This window comes from Vipera berus (assembly GCF_964194415.1).
Source record: "Vipera berus genome assembly, chromosome: 4".
In the NCBI taxonomy this organism is placed as follows: domain Eukaryota; kingdom Metazoa; phylum Chordata; class Lepidosauria; order Squamata; family Viperidae; genus Vipera; species Vipera berus.
Genome location: NC_138206.1, coordinates 35,793,237 through 35,814,305, shown reverse-complemented (window position 1 = coordinate 35,814,305; position 21,069 = coordinate 35,793,237). Strand labels below are relative to the sequence as shown.

General features: G+C 37.2%; 1 protein-coding gene across 6 annotated transcripts in view; it reads right to left on the bottom strand.

The window, feature by feature from the left end:
* BBX (BBX high mobility group box domain containing) overlaps window positions 1–21,069 on the bottom strand; it is a 111,210-nt gene that overhangs the window by 38,691 nt on the left and 51,450 nt on the right. For all 6 annotated transcript variants that reach the window (XM_081326697.1, XM_081326701.1, XM_081326699.1 and 3 more), the window contains 2 exons: window positions 3,631–3,801; window positions 1,976–2,218 (listed from right to left, as the gene is read on the bottom strand). In XM_081326697.1, the coding sequence (XP_081182823.1) occupies window positions 1,976–2,218; window positions 3,631–3,801 (414 nt within the window). The remainder of the gene's footprint in view (window positions 1–1,975; window positions 2,219–3,630; window positions 3,802–21,069) is intronic.

Below are 21,069 nucleotides of genomic sequence, written 5' to 3'. Positions count from 1 at the left end.
TTATCCTAAATAAACTCCATCCATTTTATCCATTCCATGATATAACATTCTTACAAATAGTTTTCCAAATTAACCAAGGATCCCAAATCAAAAAACTTTAAAGTCAACTCTTCTGTAATCGACCGGTCCTCTTCCCGTACCACATCTATAATTATTCCAAACACAACAAAAAAGGAAAAAAAAAAAAAAAAAAATTGCAAACAAAACTTGAACTTTAATCCAAAAAAGCTCACCCTCTCCACAAAACCACCAAATATAGAAATATATTGCGTCTACACCCAAATCTTTTCCCCCCTCCCCTACTTGACTACTTGACTATATCGTAAAAGTTCCAAAGACTTCTGCGATTCCTGCTACTTTCTCTTCTTAGATCGTTTTGCAGCAGCACGCGTCACCCTCTGTTTTATAGATTCATCCAACGAGGTTGTATCTTGATCTCCTCCAACACCGTTGTCTTCTATCTGACCATCTTCGGCCTCTTGATGCACTCCTTCTCCAGATCCCTTTCCAGCTTCCAAAAGTGTTAATGGCGTTGCATTTAAAACATTATTGTAGAAATCACGCGCTTGCATCACAGTAACCAAACGGTACTTTTTACCTTCGTGCGTCACCATCAACCCCACTGGGATCTCCCATCTGAACCTTATATCTCGTTGCTTGAGCTCTTGCACAAGAAATGTAAAATCCTTCCTTCTCCTTAGAATCTTTGGAGGAATTTCTTTTAAGACCAAAACTTCTTGATTAGCAATCATAACTTTAGTATCATAAGCAGCTTGTATAACTTCATCTCTAATTTCCCTTTTTGCAAAATATACCACCACATCTCTAGGCAACTTCCTCTGTCTGGCAATCCATGAATTCACACGAAACACTTTGTCCATGCCTCCTTTTATTTCAGATGCTGGCTGTTTCAACACTATTTCAAAAGCCTCAGAAACCAGCTGCTTTAGATCTTCCTTAGTATTCTCCTTTAAGCCTCTAATTCTAATGGCAAACTGCATCTGGAAATATTCAGCAAGACACAGTTCCTTTTCCATTTTATTTTCATTCTCCAATACTTTTGCTTCTAATATAGCATTCTTTTGAGTCAAGTCTTCTAGCTTTTCCTCCAATTCTTCCACACACCGAGCCACTTTACACACTGAAGTCAAGATGTCTACCCTCATCGCTTTGAGCTTCTGTTCCATCCTCTCCTCCATTCTCTCCTCCAATTTCTCCAATTTCTCCTCCATCTGTGCAAATCTAATATTAATTGATTCCAAAATTACCTGGGTATGTTTTTCAAGAGCATCTTGTAAGTCCTTTGATGTCAATACATCAGGAGGATGCAGCGCCTGCAATAATGATTGTTGCACAGGAGAAGTTCCAGCACTCCGAAGAGTTTTAGGGGGTGGTTTAGCCGCCATCTTTTACCAAATATGACGCACTTTCACTTCAAATTTGTAATCCAAAAAAGTCCATCAAGCTGGAGAGTAAAACATAATAATCCTCTTTACCATTTCCTCTTGTATCGCTCTGCCTGCTCCTTTAAATCATAGTCATTCCTTCAGGCAGGGGTGGTCGCAGACGGCTGGCTCTGCTCCAAGAATCAGGAGCAGAGGCGACGGCCAGCTGGGAGCAGCCCAGGCTACGGGGGAGTTCAATCCTTCAGCCGCCCAAGCCATAAGCTCAGGCGGCCCTGGAGAACTCTACCCCTACCTGGGGGCTCGCCCCCTCCTCTTCTCCCGAGGAGGGGGCTTCGGATTCGCCCGAACAGCTGATCGGCGCTGTTTCGGGCGAAAAAAACAACAGCTGAGCCGCGGGCAGCCCGGGAAGGCTCCCTCCGTCGCCGCGGAGCCACCGGAAGTCCTAACTTTTGTACTTTTGTAGTTTTAAGATATGCCCTGTTCACCGCCCTGAGTCCTTCGGGAGAAGGGCGGTATAAAAATTTAAATAAATAAATAAATAAATAAATAAATAATAAATAATTGTATACCTCCTTGGCCATGTCGGTGTATTTTTGTTTTTCTTTAGGTTCAAGAAGAGACCACCAATCTGCCAATATTTTGGTAGCACCACGATTGTCCAGACGAGGATGTTCTTGCCGGACAAGGGAACGATGACGTTTGCAGAACAAAAGGAATGCATTCATTGGTCTGCGAGCTCGCTGTTCTGAAGATTCCTCATCTTCTGTTTCATCAGCATCATGGTCAAGACCATCAGCACTCTGAATCTGGACCTATTTTACAATGAAGAAAATATAACATGTACAAAGAATGATACTGACAAGGACTTCTTGCTACATCCACTCGGATACCTAAAGTTTCAAGTAAAGGAATATGTCTGTATCCAGGCTCAGCAACTTCTTCCCAAGAAAGAAAAAACCTTTATTCTCCTTAAAACAGACAGTCCACTAAAATGTTTAAATCTTCCAGTTTAGGAGTATGAAGTATTTTATATTAGAAGTAATATATAAAGAAAATTATATAAAAATATATTATGTAGGTTGCAATTTTTCTTCTTCTTCTCTTCCTCCTCCTCCTCCCACCAATAAGTATTATTATCCAATAATGTGGCCTCAGAATGAAATAAATAAAGAAACCCACATGGAAGCTGGTAGTAGTTAGTACTTCCATTTTCTTGATGAATAATGCCATTTTGGCTATTCGAGCATTCAAACTAGAGAATCAGTTCCTTATAAATAGACAGGATTGACACTCCTTTTATCTAGTGAGTAATTTTCCTCTTTCTCTTTCTTCCTTTTTAACTCATTTAACTATTTTAATTACCATTTTTCAATATATATATATTCTGTATGTACACAGGTTGTTCAAAGGCAGTCCATTTTTTATATTACTAACCTGTTTGAGTGGAACACGTTTAAATGATGAAATGAAGAAATTAGAAAGTAATATAACTTATTCTAATTTCACCAACAAATAATTTTAAAATTTGCTTCCTCAGTATTTTACAGGGAATTGAAATTTTTTAAAACAATATATTAACAAGAAGAATAGGATTTGAACAGGATGAATTATCATCAATTACTTACCTGTGTAAGAAGAACATAGAACAATGTTAAAAGGAACTACACTAACTGATGTGGTCATAAAGCACGACACCACATCATTGTATAACTTACCAACAGGCTCTGATATGAAAAAAAAACTATTTATAAATGAGCTTAATTTCTTAAAATAGGTAGTCCTTGATTTACAACCATTAGTTTAGTGACAATTCAGTTACAACAGCTCTGAAAAAAGTGACTTATGCCCATTTTTCACACTTAGAACTATTGAAGCATCCCCATGGTCATGTGATCAAAATTCAGATGCTTGGCAACTGGTTCATATTTATGATGGTTGCAGTATCCAGGGGTCATTTCATCAATTTTTGTAAACTTCTGACAAGCAAAGACAATGGGGAAGCCAGATTCACTTTACAACAGTTTTACTAACTTAACAACTGCAGTCATTCACTTAACAACTGTGGCAAGAAGTGGTGCAACATGGGGAAAAAGTCACTTAATAAATGTCTCACTTAACAGAATTTGGGGCTCAATTGTGGTCATAAGTTGAGGACTTATGAGAAGATTTGCAACTCACCAAGGGGTGTAATTCTTAATTCTACTTTTCAAAAGGATAACTTTACCTTTTCAATATCTTCCTCGTCTTCTTCCTCCTCCTCTTCTTCAGAAAAGTCAAGAATTTTCTTTGCAAGTAGTGGATGCCACTGAAGACACTTCCTCTTTGGTCGTTTTCCAGTTCCTTCTCCGTCTGTTGAGTGATCTTTATTTCTATTGCTGCCTTTCATTACTGTGACCTGCCAGGAAAATAAACATGTATATTTCTTATATTAAAAAATATGTATTACAAACATAATATTGCAATCTTTGCAAAAATAATTCATTAGTAAGTGTTATAGACTTTTGTGATGCTTCTATACCACAGGTCTGCAACCCGTGGCTCCGGAGCCGCATGCGGCTCTTTCAGCTGTCTCTTGTGGCTCCCAGTCCTCTGCCATGTGCAGTCCAAAAAAAAAAAAAGTGGGACTAAAAAAGTTCAACCAATCAATTCAAATATGCAGGGTAGGTGCATATCTCGCCTTGGCTCCACTCTTCAGTCAAACCCTGTTCTGCACATGCACGCATGTACGCGCATGTGCACACATTTTTTGCGGCTCCCAGTTTTTCCTTTTGTGAGGCAACCAGTTCTGAGTGGCTCTTTCACTGTTTCAGGTTCCTGACCCCTGTTCTATACAAATAGTTAATTTTAATGGAGTGCAAGAAGAAAAATGACAGCAAAGAAGCCAATGTACAATAGCACTTTTCAAGAATGTGCAAGTATGTTACACAGAAGGTTCAGATCTGTTTTCTTTTATTTCAAGGACAGGGAAAGACAGATTCAAGTTGAATCTCGGAGAAAATCAAACAATTAAAACAACTAGCAAGGGAAATAATCATTTCAATTGTTAATTTCTATCAGAGGCTGGACATATGTTTTATTATATTATTCTGAATGACATTCATATTTGTGATATGTTTTTCCACTGATATTGGGAGAAAGAAACATTGTTAGTAGATTTGTTTGATTAACTTTCCATCAGATGACATCTCAATGAAAGGTCAAAATGTGCTGGTCTCTTAGATAAACGGTTGTTTTTAAGAACAATTAAAAATAATTAATTTTATTAATTATAAAATTTTAGCACCAATTTTAGCAGCAGGCCCTATCATTGTTAATGACTTTTTTTTAAAAGTAGGAATAACACTTTTTGGAACAGGAATAACATTTTCTGGCTTATCAAAAAGAACCATTGTACAATATATCTCACTTTAAGTTTAAGTATTCTAATGTTTAGTATACTGTGACTTGATATTTACTATGCCAGCAGTTCAGATTAGTTACTTCATTTCCATAAACTAGTCCCATCCATCTCTGTTCAGTACTAAGTTTTTTTTTAAAAAAAGTTTCTGAAATCCCAAATAATTCTGCACAAAAAGGCACTGATGAATTGCTACCATTTTGCAACCCATTAGAACTGGAATTATTCTGTTCCCCGCATCTTTAACTAGATTAAGAAATCTTCTCAGAGTGTAAATAATCCCTCAGCATGATACTAAGTGCTCTATTGTATACTACTTGAGAATCTTGCAGAATAGTGTCTAAAACCAAGCAGAAACAGCATTTTAAATAGTCCTTCCAAATTGTAATGAAAACATTATAAAAGATATTGTTATCCTCTCTGTCTTATGAACAATTGTTTACAAAGTTTTTCACGTTTTTCAGATATTCATTATCTCATTATGTGAAATATATTTTATTGAATAGGTACAACATGCAGATTATATATACTGAAATACATTTTATTACTGTCATATTATTGTACTGCCTTTCTAAGTCAGCTATTCGGAATGTTTTAATATACAGTTTAATCAAAAGAAAATAAGCAATGATAAAAAACATGTACTCTGGATATAATATAAAAATATTCTTGTTTGCACTATCAATGGATAAAAGAATCCCACCATGTACTGTTATGTACTGAATATATATAAAGTTGTGTTAAACCCTGCTAAAGTGAAACTAACTTAACTCCAACTGTTTGTGAAGCTAAAATGAAACTAACCTTTAGATGACCCTGTTAACTCCAACTGTTTTGGAGGGAAACTTTGAACATTCATATTTGGGCGGGCTTTTCAAGTATTGTGATTGGTTAAGGCCCTGTGGACTCAGAGTATAAATTACAGGCAATTGCCTGCAGTACTCCTGTTCTAGTTTGAGTCAATAAATGATGTTGTAACTACGCTGGTCTGCTCCTTGCCTACGGAAGCCCACTACACAATAAACACAACCTTAAAATATAAAAAGGTAAAATAATGCTTTATTATTAGAAAACTGAATTAACTGTTTCAGTGGTTAACAAAGTGATAATTTTATTGCCTATAAACCTATGATGAACTGTTATAATAAAATTTAAGATTTGCAAGGTATGGAAGAACAAAGTGCACTGGCTAAACTTAATCTCAAATATCAGATCAATTATCTAACATGGATTACAGACTGAATCATACTAACATACAGCTGGGTTATTTCTACTGATGAAGTAAGACTCATAGAAAGCTTGCATAAATATTTTTATTGGATAAAAACAAGTGCACTATCTATAAGAGATCAATAGTTATATTGATACTCGGGAATAAATGCTGAAAGATAGTAAGGGCAGACATGCACCATTGTTTCAGTACTAAATATTTATTTTCCTGAATTTAAATGGATCCCTCACCAAAAAAAATATATATATTTGTGGAGAAATTCTTATAGATCAGAGGTCCCCAACCTTTTGGGCACTAGGGACCAGTTACATGAAGTGTTTTTTCTACAGACTGGAGGGGGCGTGGTTTTGTGCACTGCCTGCATCCTGTGGATGGGGCTTTCCTTGTTTGTGCGGAATGGTTGCTGGCATGCCGTTACCCGGTACTGGTCCACAGACCAGGGGTTGGGGACCCCTGTTATAGATTGTGAGATTTAATCTTTAATAAAACCAAAATGAAATATTTGGAGAAGCTCTTGTTGGAACAGTCAGAAATGTATAATTGGTTTAATTATCTTCAAAGAAGTAGTGCAGTTGAAAAGGAAGTACAAGAACAAGATAGAACACTCAAGAAACGTAAACAAATTTCAAAAACTTGCAATATAAAATTTAGCACATTTGTTGGGGATTATTTATAAAATGACTTTGAAGTGTGATTCAAAAACTGAACATATCAATATTGCATGGTGAAAGGGATGCAGAATTTAAACAGGAGGACTGATGTATCATAATAGGAATACCAATAGAAGATAAATATTAAATTAACTGCAAATATTACACCGAGGAAAAAGAAACGATAACAAGATTTTTGGTAATTTATGCTTTGAAAAATTCTGGAGTTGTCAGATTGAATCCTTACTTTCTCATATTTTGATGAGAATCATGAAGCTCACCCCTTCATGGATTACTGCCTTGTCGTGGCGAAGGGGCTTGCGTAATTCAATGAAGCTATGAGCTATGCCGTGCAGGGCCACCCAAGACGGACAGGTCATAGCTGAGAGTTCTGACAAAACGTGATCCACTGGAGAAGGAAATGGCAACCCACTCCAGTATCTTTGCCATGAAAACCCTATGGACAGTACCAAAAGGCAAAACGATATGACGCTGGAAGATGAGCCCCTCAGGTCGGAAGGCGTCCAATATGCTACTGGGGAAGAGCAGAGGGCTAGTACTAGTAGCGCCAGAAAGAATGAAGCGACTGGGCCAAAGCCGAAAGGACGCTCAGCTGTGGATATGTCTGGTGAAAGGAAAGTCCGATGCTGTAAAGATTTTTTCTCCATAGGAACCTGGAATGTAAGATCCATGAATCAAGGAAAGCTGGACGTGGTCAAACAAGAGATGACAAGACTGAACATCGACATCTTAGGTATCAGCGAACTAAAATGGACAGGAATGGGTGAATTTAATTCAGGTGACCATCAGGTATACTACTGCGGGCAAGAATCCCTCAGAAGAAATGGAGTAGCCTTCATAGTCAATAAAAGAGTAGGAAAATCAATACTGGGATACAATCCTCAAAATGACAGAATGATCTCAGTTCGAATCCAAGGCAAACCATTCAATATCACAGTAGTCCAAGTCTATGCCCCAACCACCAGTGCTGAAGAGGATGAAATTGACCGGTTCTATGAAGCCCTACAGCACCTTATAGAACTAACACCAAAAAATGATGTCCTTATCATCATGGGGGATTGGAATGCTAAAGTAGGAAGCCAAAAGATAACTGGAATAACAGGCAAGTTTGGCCTTGGAGTACAAAATGAAGCAGGGCACAGGCTGATAGAATTTTGTCAAGAGAATACGATGGTCATAGTAAACACTCTTTTCCAACAACCCAAGAGACGGCTCTGCACATGGACATCACCAGACGGTCAACACAGAAATCAGATTGACTATATGCTCTGCAGCCAAAGATGGAGAAGCTCTATACAGTCGGTAAAAACAAGACCAGGAGCTGACTGTGGCTCAGACCATGAGCTTCTCCTTGCAAAGTTTAGGCTTAAACTGAAGAAAGTAGGGAAAAGCACTAGGCCACTCAGGTATGAATTAAATCATATCCCTGTTGAATATACAGTAGAGGTGACAAATAGATTTAAGGAATTAGATCTGATAGACAGAGTGCCTGAAGAACTATGGACAGAGGTTCGCGACATTGTACAACAGGTAGCAACCAAAACCATCCCAAAGAAAAAGAAATGCAAGAAAGCAAAATGGCTGAGGAAGCTTTGCAAATAGCTGAGGAAAGGAGGGAAGCGAAAGGCAAGGGAGAAAAACATAGATATGCCCAATTGAATGCAGAATTCCAGAGAATAGCTAGAAGAGATAAGAATGCCTTCTTAAATGAACAGTGCAAAGAAATAGAAGAAAACAATAGAATAGGGAGGACCAGAGATCTCTTCAAGAAAATTGGAGAGATGAAGGGAACGTTTAATGCAAAAATGGGCATGATAAAGGACCAAAATGGCAGGGACCTAACAGAGGCAGAAGAGATTAAGAAGAGGTGGCAAAATTACACAGAAGAACTATACAAGAATGAGCTTAACGTCCCAGATAATCACAATGAGGTGGTCACTGACCTCGAGCCAGACATCCTAGAATGTGAAGTGAAGTGGGCCTTAGAAAAACTGAGCAACAACAAAGCTAGTGGAGGTGACAGTATTCCAGCTGAGCTATTCAAAATCTTAAAAGACAGTGCAGTAAAAGTGCTACACTCAATTTGCCAGCAAATTTGGAAAACTCAACAGTGGCCACAGGATTGGAAAAGATCAGTTTACATTCCAATTCCAAAGAAAGGCAGTGCCAAAGAATGTTCAAACTATCGCACCATTGCACTCATTTCTCATGCTAGTAAAGTCATACTTAAAATCCTACAAGCTAGACTCCAGCAGTATGTGGATCGAGAACTACCAGAAGTACAGGCAGGATTTCGAAGAGGCAGAGGAACTAGAGATCAAATTGCCAACATACGCTGGATCATGGAGAAAGCTAGGGAGTTCCAGAAAAACATCTACTTCTGCTTCATTGACTATGCTAAAGCCTTTGATTGTGTGGATCATAACAAACTGTGGCAAGTTCTTAAAGAGATGGGAGTACCAGACCATCTTATTTGTCTCCTGAGAAACCTATATGCGGGTCAAGAAGCAACAGTGAGAACTGGACACGGAACCACTGATTGGTTCAAAATTGGGAAAGGAGTCCGGCAAGGCTGTATACTGTCGCCCTGCCTATTTAACTTATATGCAGAGCACATCATGAGAAAGGCAGGGCTAGATGAATCAAAAGTTGGAATTAAGATTGCCGGAAGAAATATCAACAACCTAAGATACGCAGATGATACCACTCTAATGGCAGAAAGTGAAGAAGAACTAAAGAGCCTCTTGTTGCGGGTGAAGGAGAGTGCAAAACTTGGGTTGAAACTTAACATTAAGAAAACCAAGATCATGGCATCTGGCCCTCTCAATTCTTGGCAAATAGATGGGGAAGAAATGGAGGTAGTGACAGATTTTGTTTTCCTGGGCTCCAAGATCACTGCAGATGGGGACTGTAGCCAAGAAATTAAAAGACGCTTGCTCCTGGGGAGGAAAGCCATGGCAAATCTAGCCAGCACACTAAAAAGCAGAGACATCACCCTGTCAACAAAAGTGCGTATAGTCAAGGCTATGGTCTTCCCAGTTGCAATGTATGGCAGTGAAAGTTGGACCATAAGAAAGGCTGAGCGCCAAAGAATTGAGGCCTTTGAACTATGGTGCTGGAGAAGACTCCTGCGAGTCCCTTGGACTGCAAGGCGATCAAACCGGTCAGTCCTAGAGGAGATCAATCCTGACTGCTCTTTAGAAGGCCAGATCCTGAAGCTAAAACTCAAATACTTTGGCCACCTAATGAGAAGGAAGGACTCACTGGAGAAGAGCCTAATGCTGGGAAAGATCGAGGGCAATAGAAGAAGGGGACGACAGAGAATGAGGTGGCTGGATGGAGTCACTGAAGCAGTAGGTGTGAGCTTAAATGGACTCCAGAAGATGGTAGAAGACAGGAAGGCCTGGAGGAATGTTGTCCATAGGGTCGCGATGGGTCGGACACGACTTCGCAGCTAACAACAACAACATGAAGCTCAAATATTCTAAAGGATAATAGATCAAAAACAAATCTTTTTTTAAACAAGTTTTATTGGTTTTTCAGTTAAAATCTACATATTTAGAAAGCATCGTGATGACTGGGTAATCAGAGATTCAGTAACAGAGTTTTCAGTAGATAATTCAGGTTACATTATTGTAACGTAGCGTGGGCACACACAGAGACGGACAGTCAGCTGGGTGGTAACTTCTTTATTTAGGTCAGGAATGAAGCTGGGGAAAGGGGGTTACCTGGCGTATCTTTATACCTGCCCAGGGGAATACCAACCAATGGATTCAAACCTGGGCTTCCCGCCAGTGCAGGTGATCAATAGATTTAAACCCTGGCTTCCTGCCAGAGCTGGCCATAGCCCGGGGCTGTCAAACTCGTTCAAACCAGGCTTTCCCGCCAAATGTGGTTATAGCCTGGAGCTGTCCAGCCCCCTGCTGAGCTGACAGCCTGTGTATGCTTTAGCCGCATACACTACAATTATCAAAATATCCTTCTCAATTTCCCCTAACATTTCATACAACCAGTTTAAACTAATAAATTTCTAGAGATAGCATGGTCAGTTGAAAAATTTGTCAATTCAATTTCATTGGGATATATCTATGTCCTGTTATTAAAGTTTACCTAATTTTAATTTTAATTATATTATTCAAATTTAGCCTTTAACATCCCAAATAATACTCACAACCCAAATTTCCCTTATTTCATTACAGTAAAAACTATAGCATCTAACATACACAGTGGCTGATTAGCTATGTTCTACCTAATAAACATTGTCTGTTTCACATCCTAACACATCACACGTTACTGACAGGACCACAGCCTATGTTTATCAATCTAGAACTATTTATACACAACCAGATTCTGTTTTAAATTTTAGCTAAATCTTAATTCTTAAATAGAATAATCAAACATCTTTTAACATCAAACGTGGGATCTATAACAAATTTCCATTATGTCAGTGCACAAATTATAATGTGTAAAATAAGCCTAATAAATACATTCTAGTTCTATCTCATAAACATTTTCTATTTTAGATCCTGATAGATCACTGATTACTAAAAGGATAACCTTTAATCGTTCTCTAAGAACTCACTTTTTAAATCTAACTCAGACTTCCTTTTTTTGCCAATCAGGTTTCCAGACCAAGGCCTTTGAATTGCCAGATAGGTCACCCTGCGCTCCAATACATATTATTTGAATCGAAGGAGGCTATCTAGCCATCAGTGGTCCACAAAAACCAAACCATTTGTAATCATTATGTTGTTGCCCTGTTAGTTCTAGTCTCTGTATTTGCTCTAAAAACTTTATCTTCAGTTCGGTCTGGATTCCTCTTCCATCTGGGTTCATCTGCTTTAAACAGTCTTATCCAATTTTGTAATTAATGCTTGGCTATCCAGGCTTTCAGGAATTTGTCTTTGTTGATTTTCCACGTCCTCTATGTTAGCATCACTATCTTGCACATTAAATTTTCCCATAGTATGTTGTTGGTCCTTAAGGTTATTTGCCATAGTGATAGTTTCTTGTACTTTTAAAGTTGTCGGTTCTTTGGATAGTTGTTGCTTATGTTCCTCTGTCTCAATAGTAATATCTTCCAATTTTGTTATATTCTGAAGTGTAGATTCTTTAGTTGCAGTCTGGGTTTCAATTTGTGGCTAAACCACGGGTCGGCAACCCGCGGCTCCGGAGCCGCATGCGGCTCTTTGAGCCGTCTCCTGTGGCTCCCAGCCGCCCGGTGCGCGCGCACCTCTTCGAACGGGCAGTGGTGCGCGCGCACCTCTTCGAACGGGCAGTGGTACGCGCGCACCTCTCCAAATGGAGAATGGCACCGCCCGTTTGGAGAGGTGCGCGCGCACCTCTCCAAACAGGCAGAGGTGCACGCGCACCTCCCCAAACCTTTGGAGAGGTGCGCGCATACCTCTGTGCGAACGGGCAGCGGCGCCGCTCTTTGAGAAAGCTGCCGCGGCCCGTCTCCAAAGCTGCCGAAAGCGGCAGCTTTGCAGACGGGCCGCGGCAGCTTTCCCAAGAAGTGGTGCCGCTGCCCATTCCGAGAGGTGCGTGCACACCTCTCCGAACGACCGTAGGTGCACGCGCACCTCCCCAAACCTTTGGAGAGGTGTGTGCGTACCTTATATTATACAAAAACTCATAACTGTTTATTCTGATGAATTACTTTGACATTGGTTGCCCCCTTAATGAGTGATTTGATTTTAATAAAAATGTAGTGTTTATTATTTTTATATGTATTACTAATTTAATATAATCTACTTGGACACATCTTGTCCAATTTTACAGAGCTTAATTTTGTTTAATTTCCTTCTTGTTCCTTTTCCTCTTTTTCTTAGTTGCATTTGGTTGCATTTTGAAATATCTGTTAAAATAAAATTTAAAAAATATACTGTAGGTATGAGAGGGGTTATTTTTAGTTATATATAGACAATTTATTCATCATTCATTCCTAGAGGAGATCAACCCTGACTGCTCTTTAGAAGGCCAGATCCTGAAGCTAAAACTCAAATACTTTGGCCACCTAATGAGAAGGAAGGACTCACTGGAGAAGAGCCTCATGCTGGGAAAGATTGAGGGCAATAGAAGAAGGGGACGACAGAGAATGAGGTGGCTGGATGGAGTCACTGAAGCAGTAGGTGTGAGCTTAGATGGACTCCAGAAGATGGTAGAGGACAGGAAGGCCTGGAGGAACATTGTCCATAGGGTCGCGATGGGTCGGACACGACTTCGCAACTAACAACAACAACAAAATTAACTGTCTTCATATATTCTTGGTGATTTGTCTAAAGATATAAATTTTTATTAGTTAATTTCTGAATACACTTTTATTTGTTTATTGGTATTCTATCCAGAGTCCCTCTGTGAGTGAGAGGGGCGGTTTCTAAATTTGATAAATAAATAAATGCATACCATGTTAAAAATATAAATTAGCTTTAATCTTAGCTTAATGAGATGTAAACTTAAGGAACCATCTCACCCCACTGGGATTGGCCCGCTCCACCCATGCTGGCAGAGGTGACATTCCCTAGTTCTTCTACTCTCTGGACTCAAGTACTTCCCAATATACTTCAGTGATAATCCAATATTCTCAACAGATTTGAAAAGCATATTGAAGGTTGTAGGAGAAATCCATTCAGTAGTAATTTCCATTAGAATGGCAGAAGCACAGCACTAAATAAAATCTTAAACGAATCACTTCATCAATTTGTCAGGAATCATGATGCCACATAAAAGTGAGTTTATGAAAACACTGAACATGGATCATTAGAAGCTTCCAGTCATGCTAATCAAAGAATACCACTTTTGAAAGAGTCAGGGACGGAATTTGCACCATTCAAATGTTTTTATGGAAGACAGTAACTGTAGGAATAATAATGTTGTACTAATAAAATGCAAAACCTATGTTTATATCCTTTTATATGATTTTATCTATTGTCTGACTTAATAACAAGATAGATATTTAATATTCAGAGAACAGTTAAAATTTTAATTGGGATCTTAGCTCTAGCATAACTAGGTCATGCAATTTATCTTATGAAATGTAAAAAAAGAAAAATGCTCATTTACTTGGTACCAATTATTGATCAGACAGTTAATCAATTCTGTTTCACAGCAGACATCTAGTAATGAGCATTTCTAACTTTTACAGAATTAATGGTCTAATGGGGAACATGCTGTGAGCAAATGGTAGTTTGCCAGCAGAGAAGAACAATAAATTGAGTTACTATAAGTAAGTAACTAACAGAAAAGCAAAACTGTCCCTTGATTTTTTTTCTGAATACCATGTCTTCTTTCTATTTTAAGACTGTTATTTCATTCTTTTCAGAGTTTAAAATCAGAAGGGTAATGTGTTTATTTAGTTTTGTAACTGATATTTTTAAAAGGAACCGATATTTTAAAGAGATATTCCAACAATCCCCTTCACTGGATCCTATTACTGAATAAAAGAGTTGTTTTGGCAAAGTGAAAAGGAAATAACTAATTAATAGTTTGGGAATGTATATTTAATTTTTATCACACTAAATAAGTAAAGATGTTGAAAAGAAACTTCCAGGCTCATATATAATTATATAATCATCATAAAGGAAATAAACATCTAAATGTCAAGAATACAAGTTATTTTAGAATGGTCAGGGAATGCTGAGAGATGTCCATTTCTGGAATATACTAACTGATACCATTAAGAACTATAACACTTAATCAAAGCAAACAAATAATAAATCCAAAACCCAAACAATTAACAGTTATATCGAAAGAATATTGATCAAGGCCCAACTAAAGAAAAACTAAAGAAAACCAAACAAAGGAAGGTATATTTGTAAATGATTTATAACTTGCTTTAAATTGTATTTAAATTGTATATAAATAAACTATTTATAGTTAATTGTCTTGTTGAGAATACAGGAATGGTTTATACTCTGGTAGATTTATACTGTATGTGGCAAAGGTTTAAATTTGAAATAGGTTAATGGGCACCTGCACTAAGGTGGAGTTCCTCATTTTATATTTTACCTATTTTCTAATCACCATTTTGGTAATAAACTGATATAGAAAACAACTTGATTAACCAATCCAGAATTTTGACTAGAAGAATAAAATTGCAAGTATTGCTTCTTTCCTAATATATCAAAGTAATATTCATACAATTCATTTCATCATTAGCACACTATACTTGAATTCAGGCAATCTTCAGAAGAAAGTAGAGGATGGGGCGCTGGGGGCTGGCGTGCTATGGTCTGTGGGGTTGCAAAGAGTCAGACACAACTTTACAACTGAACAACAAAAACTTGATTAAGCATTTTTAAATCAAATAATTTTAAAAGGCCCTTATTATTTAGACTAAATATTGTCTTATTATTGTTTTCTTTTTTTCTAGCAACTGTTAGATCTCTCAGGAAACACTCAATAAACACGAGAGAGATATTAATGGCTAGTCTTTTCAGGGCCATTCTGTGATATAGTATTCTTAGAACATATTGCTTTTCTGCCTATTTGTTCTTGTATGGTTAGCGCTGTGATTTGATTTTTCATTATGTGATCCTATTGATAACTTAGTTCTGGTACCTAATCATGTTTCCAGTCAGATTGCTTGTTTATTTTCTTAACTCATTCCAAAAGCTCTTAAGAATATCTACACTTTGTTTTTATCCTCGACATAGTTCAAACCTGAATGCCCAGTAGATTATCTGAAACAGAACACCCACAATGTATGATGCGGATTTATAATCTAAATTTAGATTATATATTGGTCGTATAAAAAAAGCTACCACTGTGGGATAATACCATCTTTTAGTACTCACCACCTTTCCCAATGCTTCCATTCCTTAGCATTTAATACATCTCTTAATTTCCTTATAACTTGAAGGAAGATTGTTACAAAAAGCTTTATTTTTCCCTGTTGTTTCTCTTTTGCAAACTCTTTTTCCTTCAGACTGAATGCAAATTAAGATAAATGCAAAATTAGAGCCTTTCCATCTATGCTGCTGCATTTCCTCAATGCAAACACAAACTGCTGCTCTTTTGGACATTGCTGGAAAAGGCCTTATTCTAAAATGTGTAGAGCTCTAATCTTCTACATAATTAGGTGCTTGACCCCAATGCCCTCTAATGCAGGGGTGTCAAACTGCCCGCCTGTGGGCTGGACATGTCATCCGGAAGCTGCACCCACCCTGTTGCCGGCAATGGCAAAACAGTCCCAATACGTCTCACAACATCACATGACGTTGAGAGTTTGACATGTCTGCTCTAATGGAGGGTTTATAAATGACCAGATACAAATATTTACATTTTTGGTGATGAGTTAATACATACTTTTGATGAAAGAGCTCAGGTGATGCATATATTAAAAAGTAACTATGGGAAAAAAAATACTTTTTTTCAAAAAATGCTCCTTCTATTATTTGATATTACTGTACCAACTGATAAAAAATAAAACTTTTTACTTTTTGTTTTGTCTTCAGGAAAACAAATCATTCTAGATAACTACAAATTAGTTACGGAAAAGAAATGCTGAAAAATACTAAGCAGTATTTTAAAAGCAGACATTTCTCTTTTTTTAGTAATTTAAATTCATTTTCTTACTAGCTAGTAAGGACTACAGTAAAACAGTGCCAATTATATTGTATGAGAATTAGGTGCCATCTAGTGGTGGTTTTATATTTTATATTCTTAAAAAACTGACAATTGTGAATATTTAATTAGCATAATTATATAATTTTGTTTCAAAATAAAAAATGCACCACAAAATGTAACACTCCTGTTCAATATTTACTTACAGGGTAATGGGTACATTTCCCATTCTAACCATTTTCAGTTTTTTTTTCTTTTATGCCCAGCAATGTTAGCATTTTTTCCATCCTATAATATCCTCATGGACTATTGTTGAAATTATTAAAAATTTCCCTAACTCTTACATCTGGGTGATGGTTTCAATACATATGCAACAAAGCCTATTCCTTTACAGTAAAAACAAATAAACAAAATAGGTGGTACCTTGCTCAGTAGTAGCAACTGTTAGAGGGATCTCGGTGTCCTAATGGACAGCCACTAAAATATGAGCCAGCAGTGTGCTGCAGCTGCCAAAAAAGCCAACACTGCTAGGCTGCGTTAACAGAGGGATAGAATCAAGATCACATGAAGTATTAATACCACTTTACAATGCCTTCGTAAGACCACACTTGGAATACTGCATCCAGTTTTGGTCACCATGATGTAAAAAAGATTTTGAGACTCTAGAAAGGGTACAGAGAAGAGCAACAAAAATGATCAGGGAACTCGAGGCTAAAATATAGAAGGAATGGTTGCTGGAATTGGGTGTGTCTAGTCTAATCAAGAGAAGGACAATGATAGCAGTGTTTCAATATCTCAGGGGCTGCCACAAAGAAGAGGGAGTCAAGCTATTCTCCAAAGCGCCTGAAGAAAGACAAGAAGCAACGGATGGAAACTAATCAAAGAGAAAAGCAACCTAGAACTAAGGAGAAATTTTCTGACAGTTAGAACAATTAATCAGTGGAACAACCTGCCTCCAGAAGCTGTGAATGCTCCAACACTGGAAGTTTTTAAGAAGAGACTGGACAGCCATTTGTCCGAAATGGTATAGTTTTTCCTGCCTGAGCAGGGGGTTGGACTAGATGGCCTCCAAGGTCCCTTCTATTAGTATTGTTGCTGCTGTTGCTATTGTTATAAAATATAAAATGATTAGGAAAAAATACATGTCAGCAAAGAATCTTATGCGAGCATATATTTCTTTGCTATTCATCAAAGTTACCTGTTTGTAGCTGTTTCAAGAACTCAATTTAAATTAAGGAACTGGTTCATTAAAGCATTAAAACATTTTTCTATCTTGCATCTGAATTTGAAAAAAGAGGATTTAATTAATAGCAGATAAATGCTATGTTCACTCATGTAATGTTTAAAATGTGTCTTCCTAATCTTTTCCAAAGAGCCTAATGCTGGGAAAGATTGAGGGCAAGAGAAGAAGGGGACGACAGAGAATGAGGTGGCTGGATGGAGTCACTGAAGCAGTAGGCGGGAGCTTAAATGGACTCCAGAAGATGGTAGAGGACAGGAAGGCCCGGAGGAACATTGTCCATAGGGTCGTGATGGGTCGGATACGACTTCGCAGCTAACAACAACACTATATACATACACAATTGAATCTAGCACTTCAGTTGACAATATTAGTGATGATCTTTGGTAAGATCAGAATTCCTAAGCTAAAGCTGCAGAATTTGGCTTTTGAAATAATTATATTTATTTGACTTAAATTTCTCAAGATTGAGAGATTATTTCTCATAATTCAACTCTTATTTCTACCACCTAAGATTTTAAAGCACTTAAACAAAAATAGTAAGGAAATGATAAGTTTAATTAAACTAATTCAGTTTAAGCACTGCCCAATTTCGGACGGCTCTGGCTGGCTCACAATGTAACAACAACAAAAATACAATATGAATAATTATTGACAAAATAAAGAACAAGAAAAATAAGAACAAAAGAAAATAAAAGAAAGAACAAGATGATGGTGTGGCAACAATACCAAAAAGCACATCATATAAGGAAGGATCTAGCCTGAAGCTTGGAAGAACAGACAGGTCTTTAAAGCCTTCCAGAATGCCAGGGTAGGAGGTACACAGATTTTCAGAGGAACTTCATTCCAAAGACAGAAAGTATGACAGAGAATGCCTGAAAGATAATGCTCTTAAATTGAAGAGACCTGAAGCTCACCAACCCTGCCACCTCACACTGATGGACAGACACCACTGGAGATAGGTGGTCCCTCAAATAACCAAGCTCCATGACATGCAAAGATTTATAAGTCATAAACAGCACTTTGAATCACACCTGAAAGCAAAGTGACAGCCAGTGCAACTCTCAGAGCAAAGGTACCACATGGCCAAGCTATGCCCACCACTCAGAAGCAATGTTGTGTTCGGACCAATGGAACCTTCCAAGTGGTCTTCGAGGTCAGTCCAATGCAGAGCTCTTTGCTTTATTTATTTATTTATTTTATTTTAATTCCATTTATAGTTGAACCATGATTGACTAGGGGATAAGTGACTGTCTGAAGGGCCTCCCAATCTAGTAAAGGCCACAACTTGTGCATGAGATGAAGTTCTGCAAAGCACCCACAGCTGCTACTTGTTCATAAAGCCTAAATGTATTTATAAATTGTTTATACCCAAATAAACACATTTAACTTGACACTTCAATTAAGACAGCCTGTTGATTTCCAGATACCATAAATTACTGTACAATTTCTAGCATTCACAAGGTCAGCAATCACCTAATTGGTTAGGATGATAATAATATCTCAACATATTTGGAAGACTCAAGGGTGACTGAATGTCACAGAATCAAGAAAGACTAAATACACAGCACTCTATCCTCTTCCTATTTTCTTCACAAAAGGCCTACGAGATGGGTTGGGCTGACAAAGTAACTGGCCAAAGTCAGCCAGCTTTCACACCTAACACAGAACTACAACTCACGGTCTTCTGATTTTTAGGTCAACACCTTAACAACTGTGCATATATATGTTTGTGTGTGACCCTAAATAGAGAAATCTCATACAATTTGAAAGGAGAAAATTATGTATGCTAAAATTTATTATGAACATTATTAATCTCTAAAACAGAGATTGAAAACTTGAGATGCCAAATTGCATGAAGCTATAAAGTCCTTTTTATGGTTCCTGGTGTGAACAGGTTTGTTAAAACCTGGTTGCCAGAGTTTGACACTTTTAAGTAGAAAATGTTAAGAATTGTAATGTACTTAGTTTGAAAATAAAAAGAAAGAATATTTCAAATCCTACCTCCTCCAATACCTCCTATATAAAGGGAATATTTAAATACTGTCATTACTCACTCTACAATACATCATTTCCCATTTACAAATGTTAATATATGCAAGTTATCAAAAAGATCTCCCAGACTTGATCTATATCAATATTAAAATCTTATCATGCTAGAAATTTTACAATATCAATAAAACCACAAAGCCAGAAACACACACACACAAACACACGTATGTGTGTATGTGTGCCAATTGTTAAATAGGTGAGTTTGCAAAAACATTTTTGTATTCCACATGCCATGTATTATGATTTATAACTTAATACATAGGTTTGATAGTTCTACTTTGTTCTCTAATTTTAATTACTTGTATTTTAATAGTTGCAGAACAGTATATAAATGAACAGTATCAAACCAATTTACTTTCATAGACTCCAAATCTTAAGAAAAGAGAACCAAAATAATATCAGTATTTTTTTTAAAAAATCCATGAAGGTGCATATCCAGTAGATAATTTCACAGCAACAGTAGATGTTTGATATTAATAATAAGTCTGGGATAATATGCTATTAAATTATCCAAGTGAATTTTTTTGTTAACCAGAAATAATAACCTAATAATAGTAACACAATAGGGCCAGAAAGACTGAGCACTGTGAAAGAAAGCTAGGAATGGTTGATATCCACCCATATGATTATCCCAAAAAATCTCTGGTCATTTCGCCACGGCCTCAAAACACTTCTTTTCCATCAGGCTGACCTGGACTGACAGGGATTTTAATTATGTTTTTAATTTTTAACTTATTTTAATTTTAATTTATTCTACAGGGGCCATTAATTTAATTTTCTTTTAACTTCTGTATTATTGTATTTTATTGTTGTTAGCCGCCCTGAGTCCTTCAGGAGATAGGGCGGCATATAAGTCCCAATAATAAATAAATAAATTTGATCGGCAAATATTTGAATTCTGTATTGGGGCAAAAATAAGAAGAACAAATCACATTTTAGGATCAAAACAAATCTAAACAAAAATCCCTAACACTTTAGGTTGAAGATTTAATGTATTCTAAAAAGCAGACAGTAAATTAAGTTATGATGTTATTTTCTGTGTCCACTACAATGCAGTATGGTTCTGCATAAATCCAGACTGTGATTTATAAACCATGATTCATGATTTAGTATGATGTGTGAATATCTCTCTTTGGTTTAATAAATTTATAATTACAATATATAACTGCTTAGCACAATGAACGAGTCTATCCACCTCACATTTTTACATATTGTGTCTATTTACAACTGTAATGCTTAAGAGGTGCTCAGTAGCTTAAAGGTGCAGAAAGTGGTCTTTGCTCTGGTGGTTCAAGTCCTAAAACTGTGTTGCCTCTAGCCAATCTATAAGTTCAAAAGCATGTTACATGCAAGTAGGTAAATAGGTACCACTTTGGTGAGAAAATAATGGCATTTTGTGCGGTAGTATGAATCCAGTCGTTGCCAGACTTTCCCTAATACAACATCCAAGTATGAGGTGACATCAGTGGAGGGAGAAGCTCTGGCTCACTGCTGCATAATGCCATTGA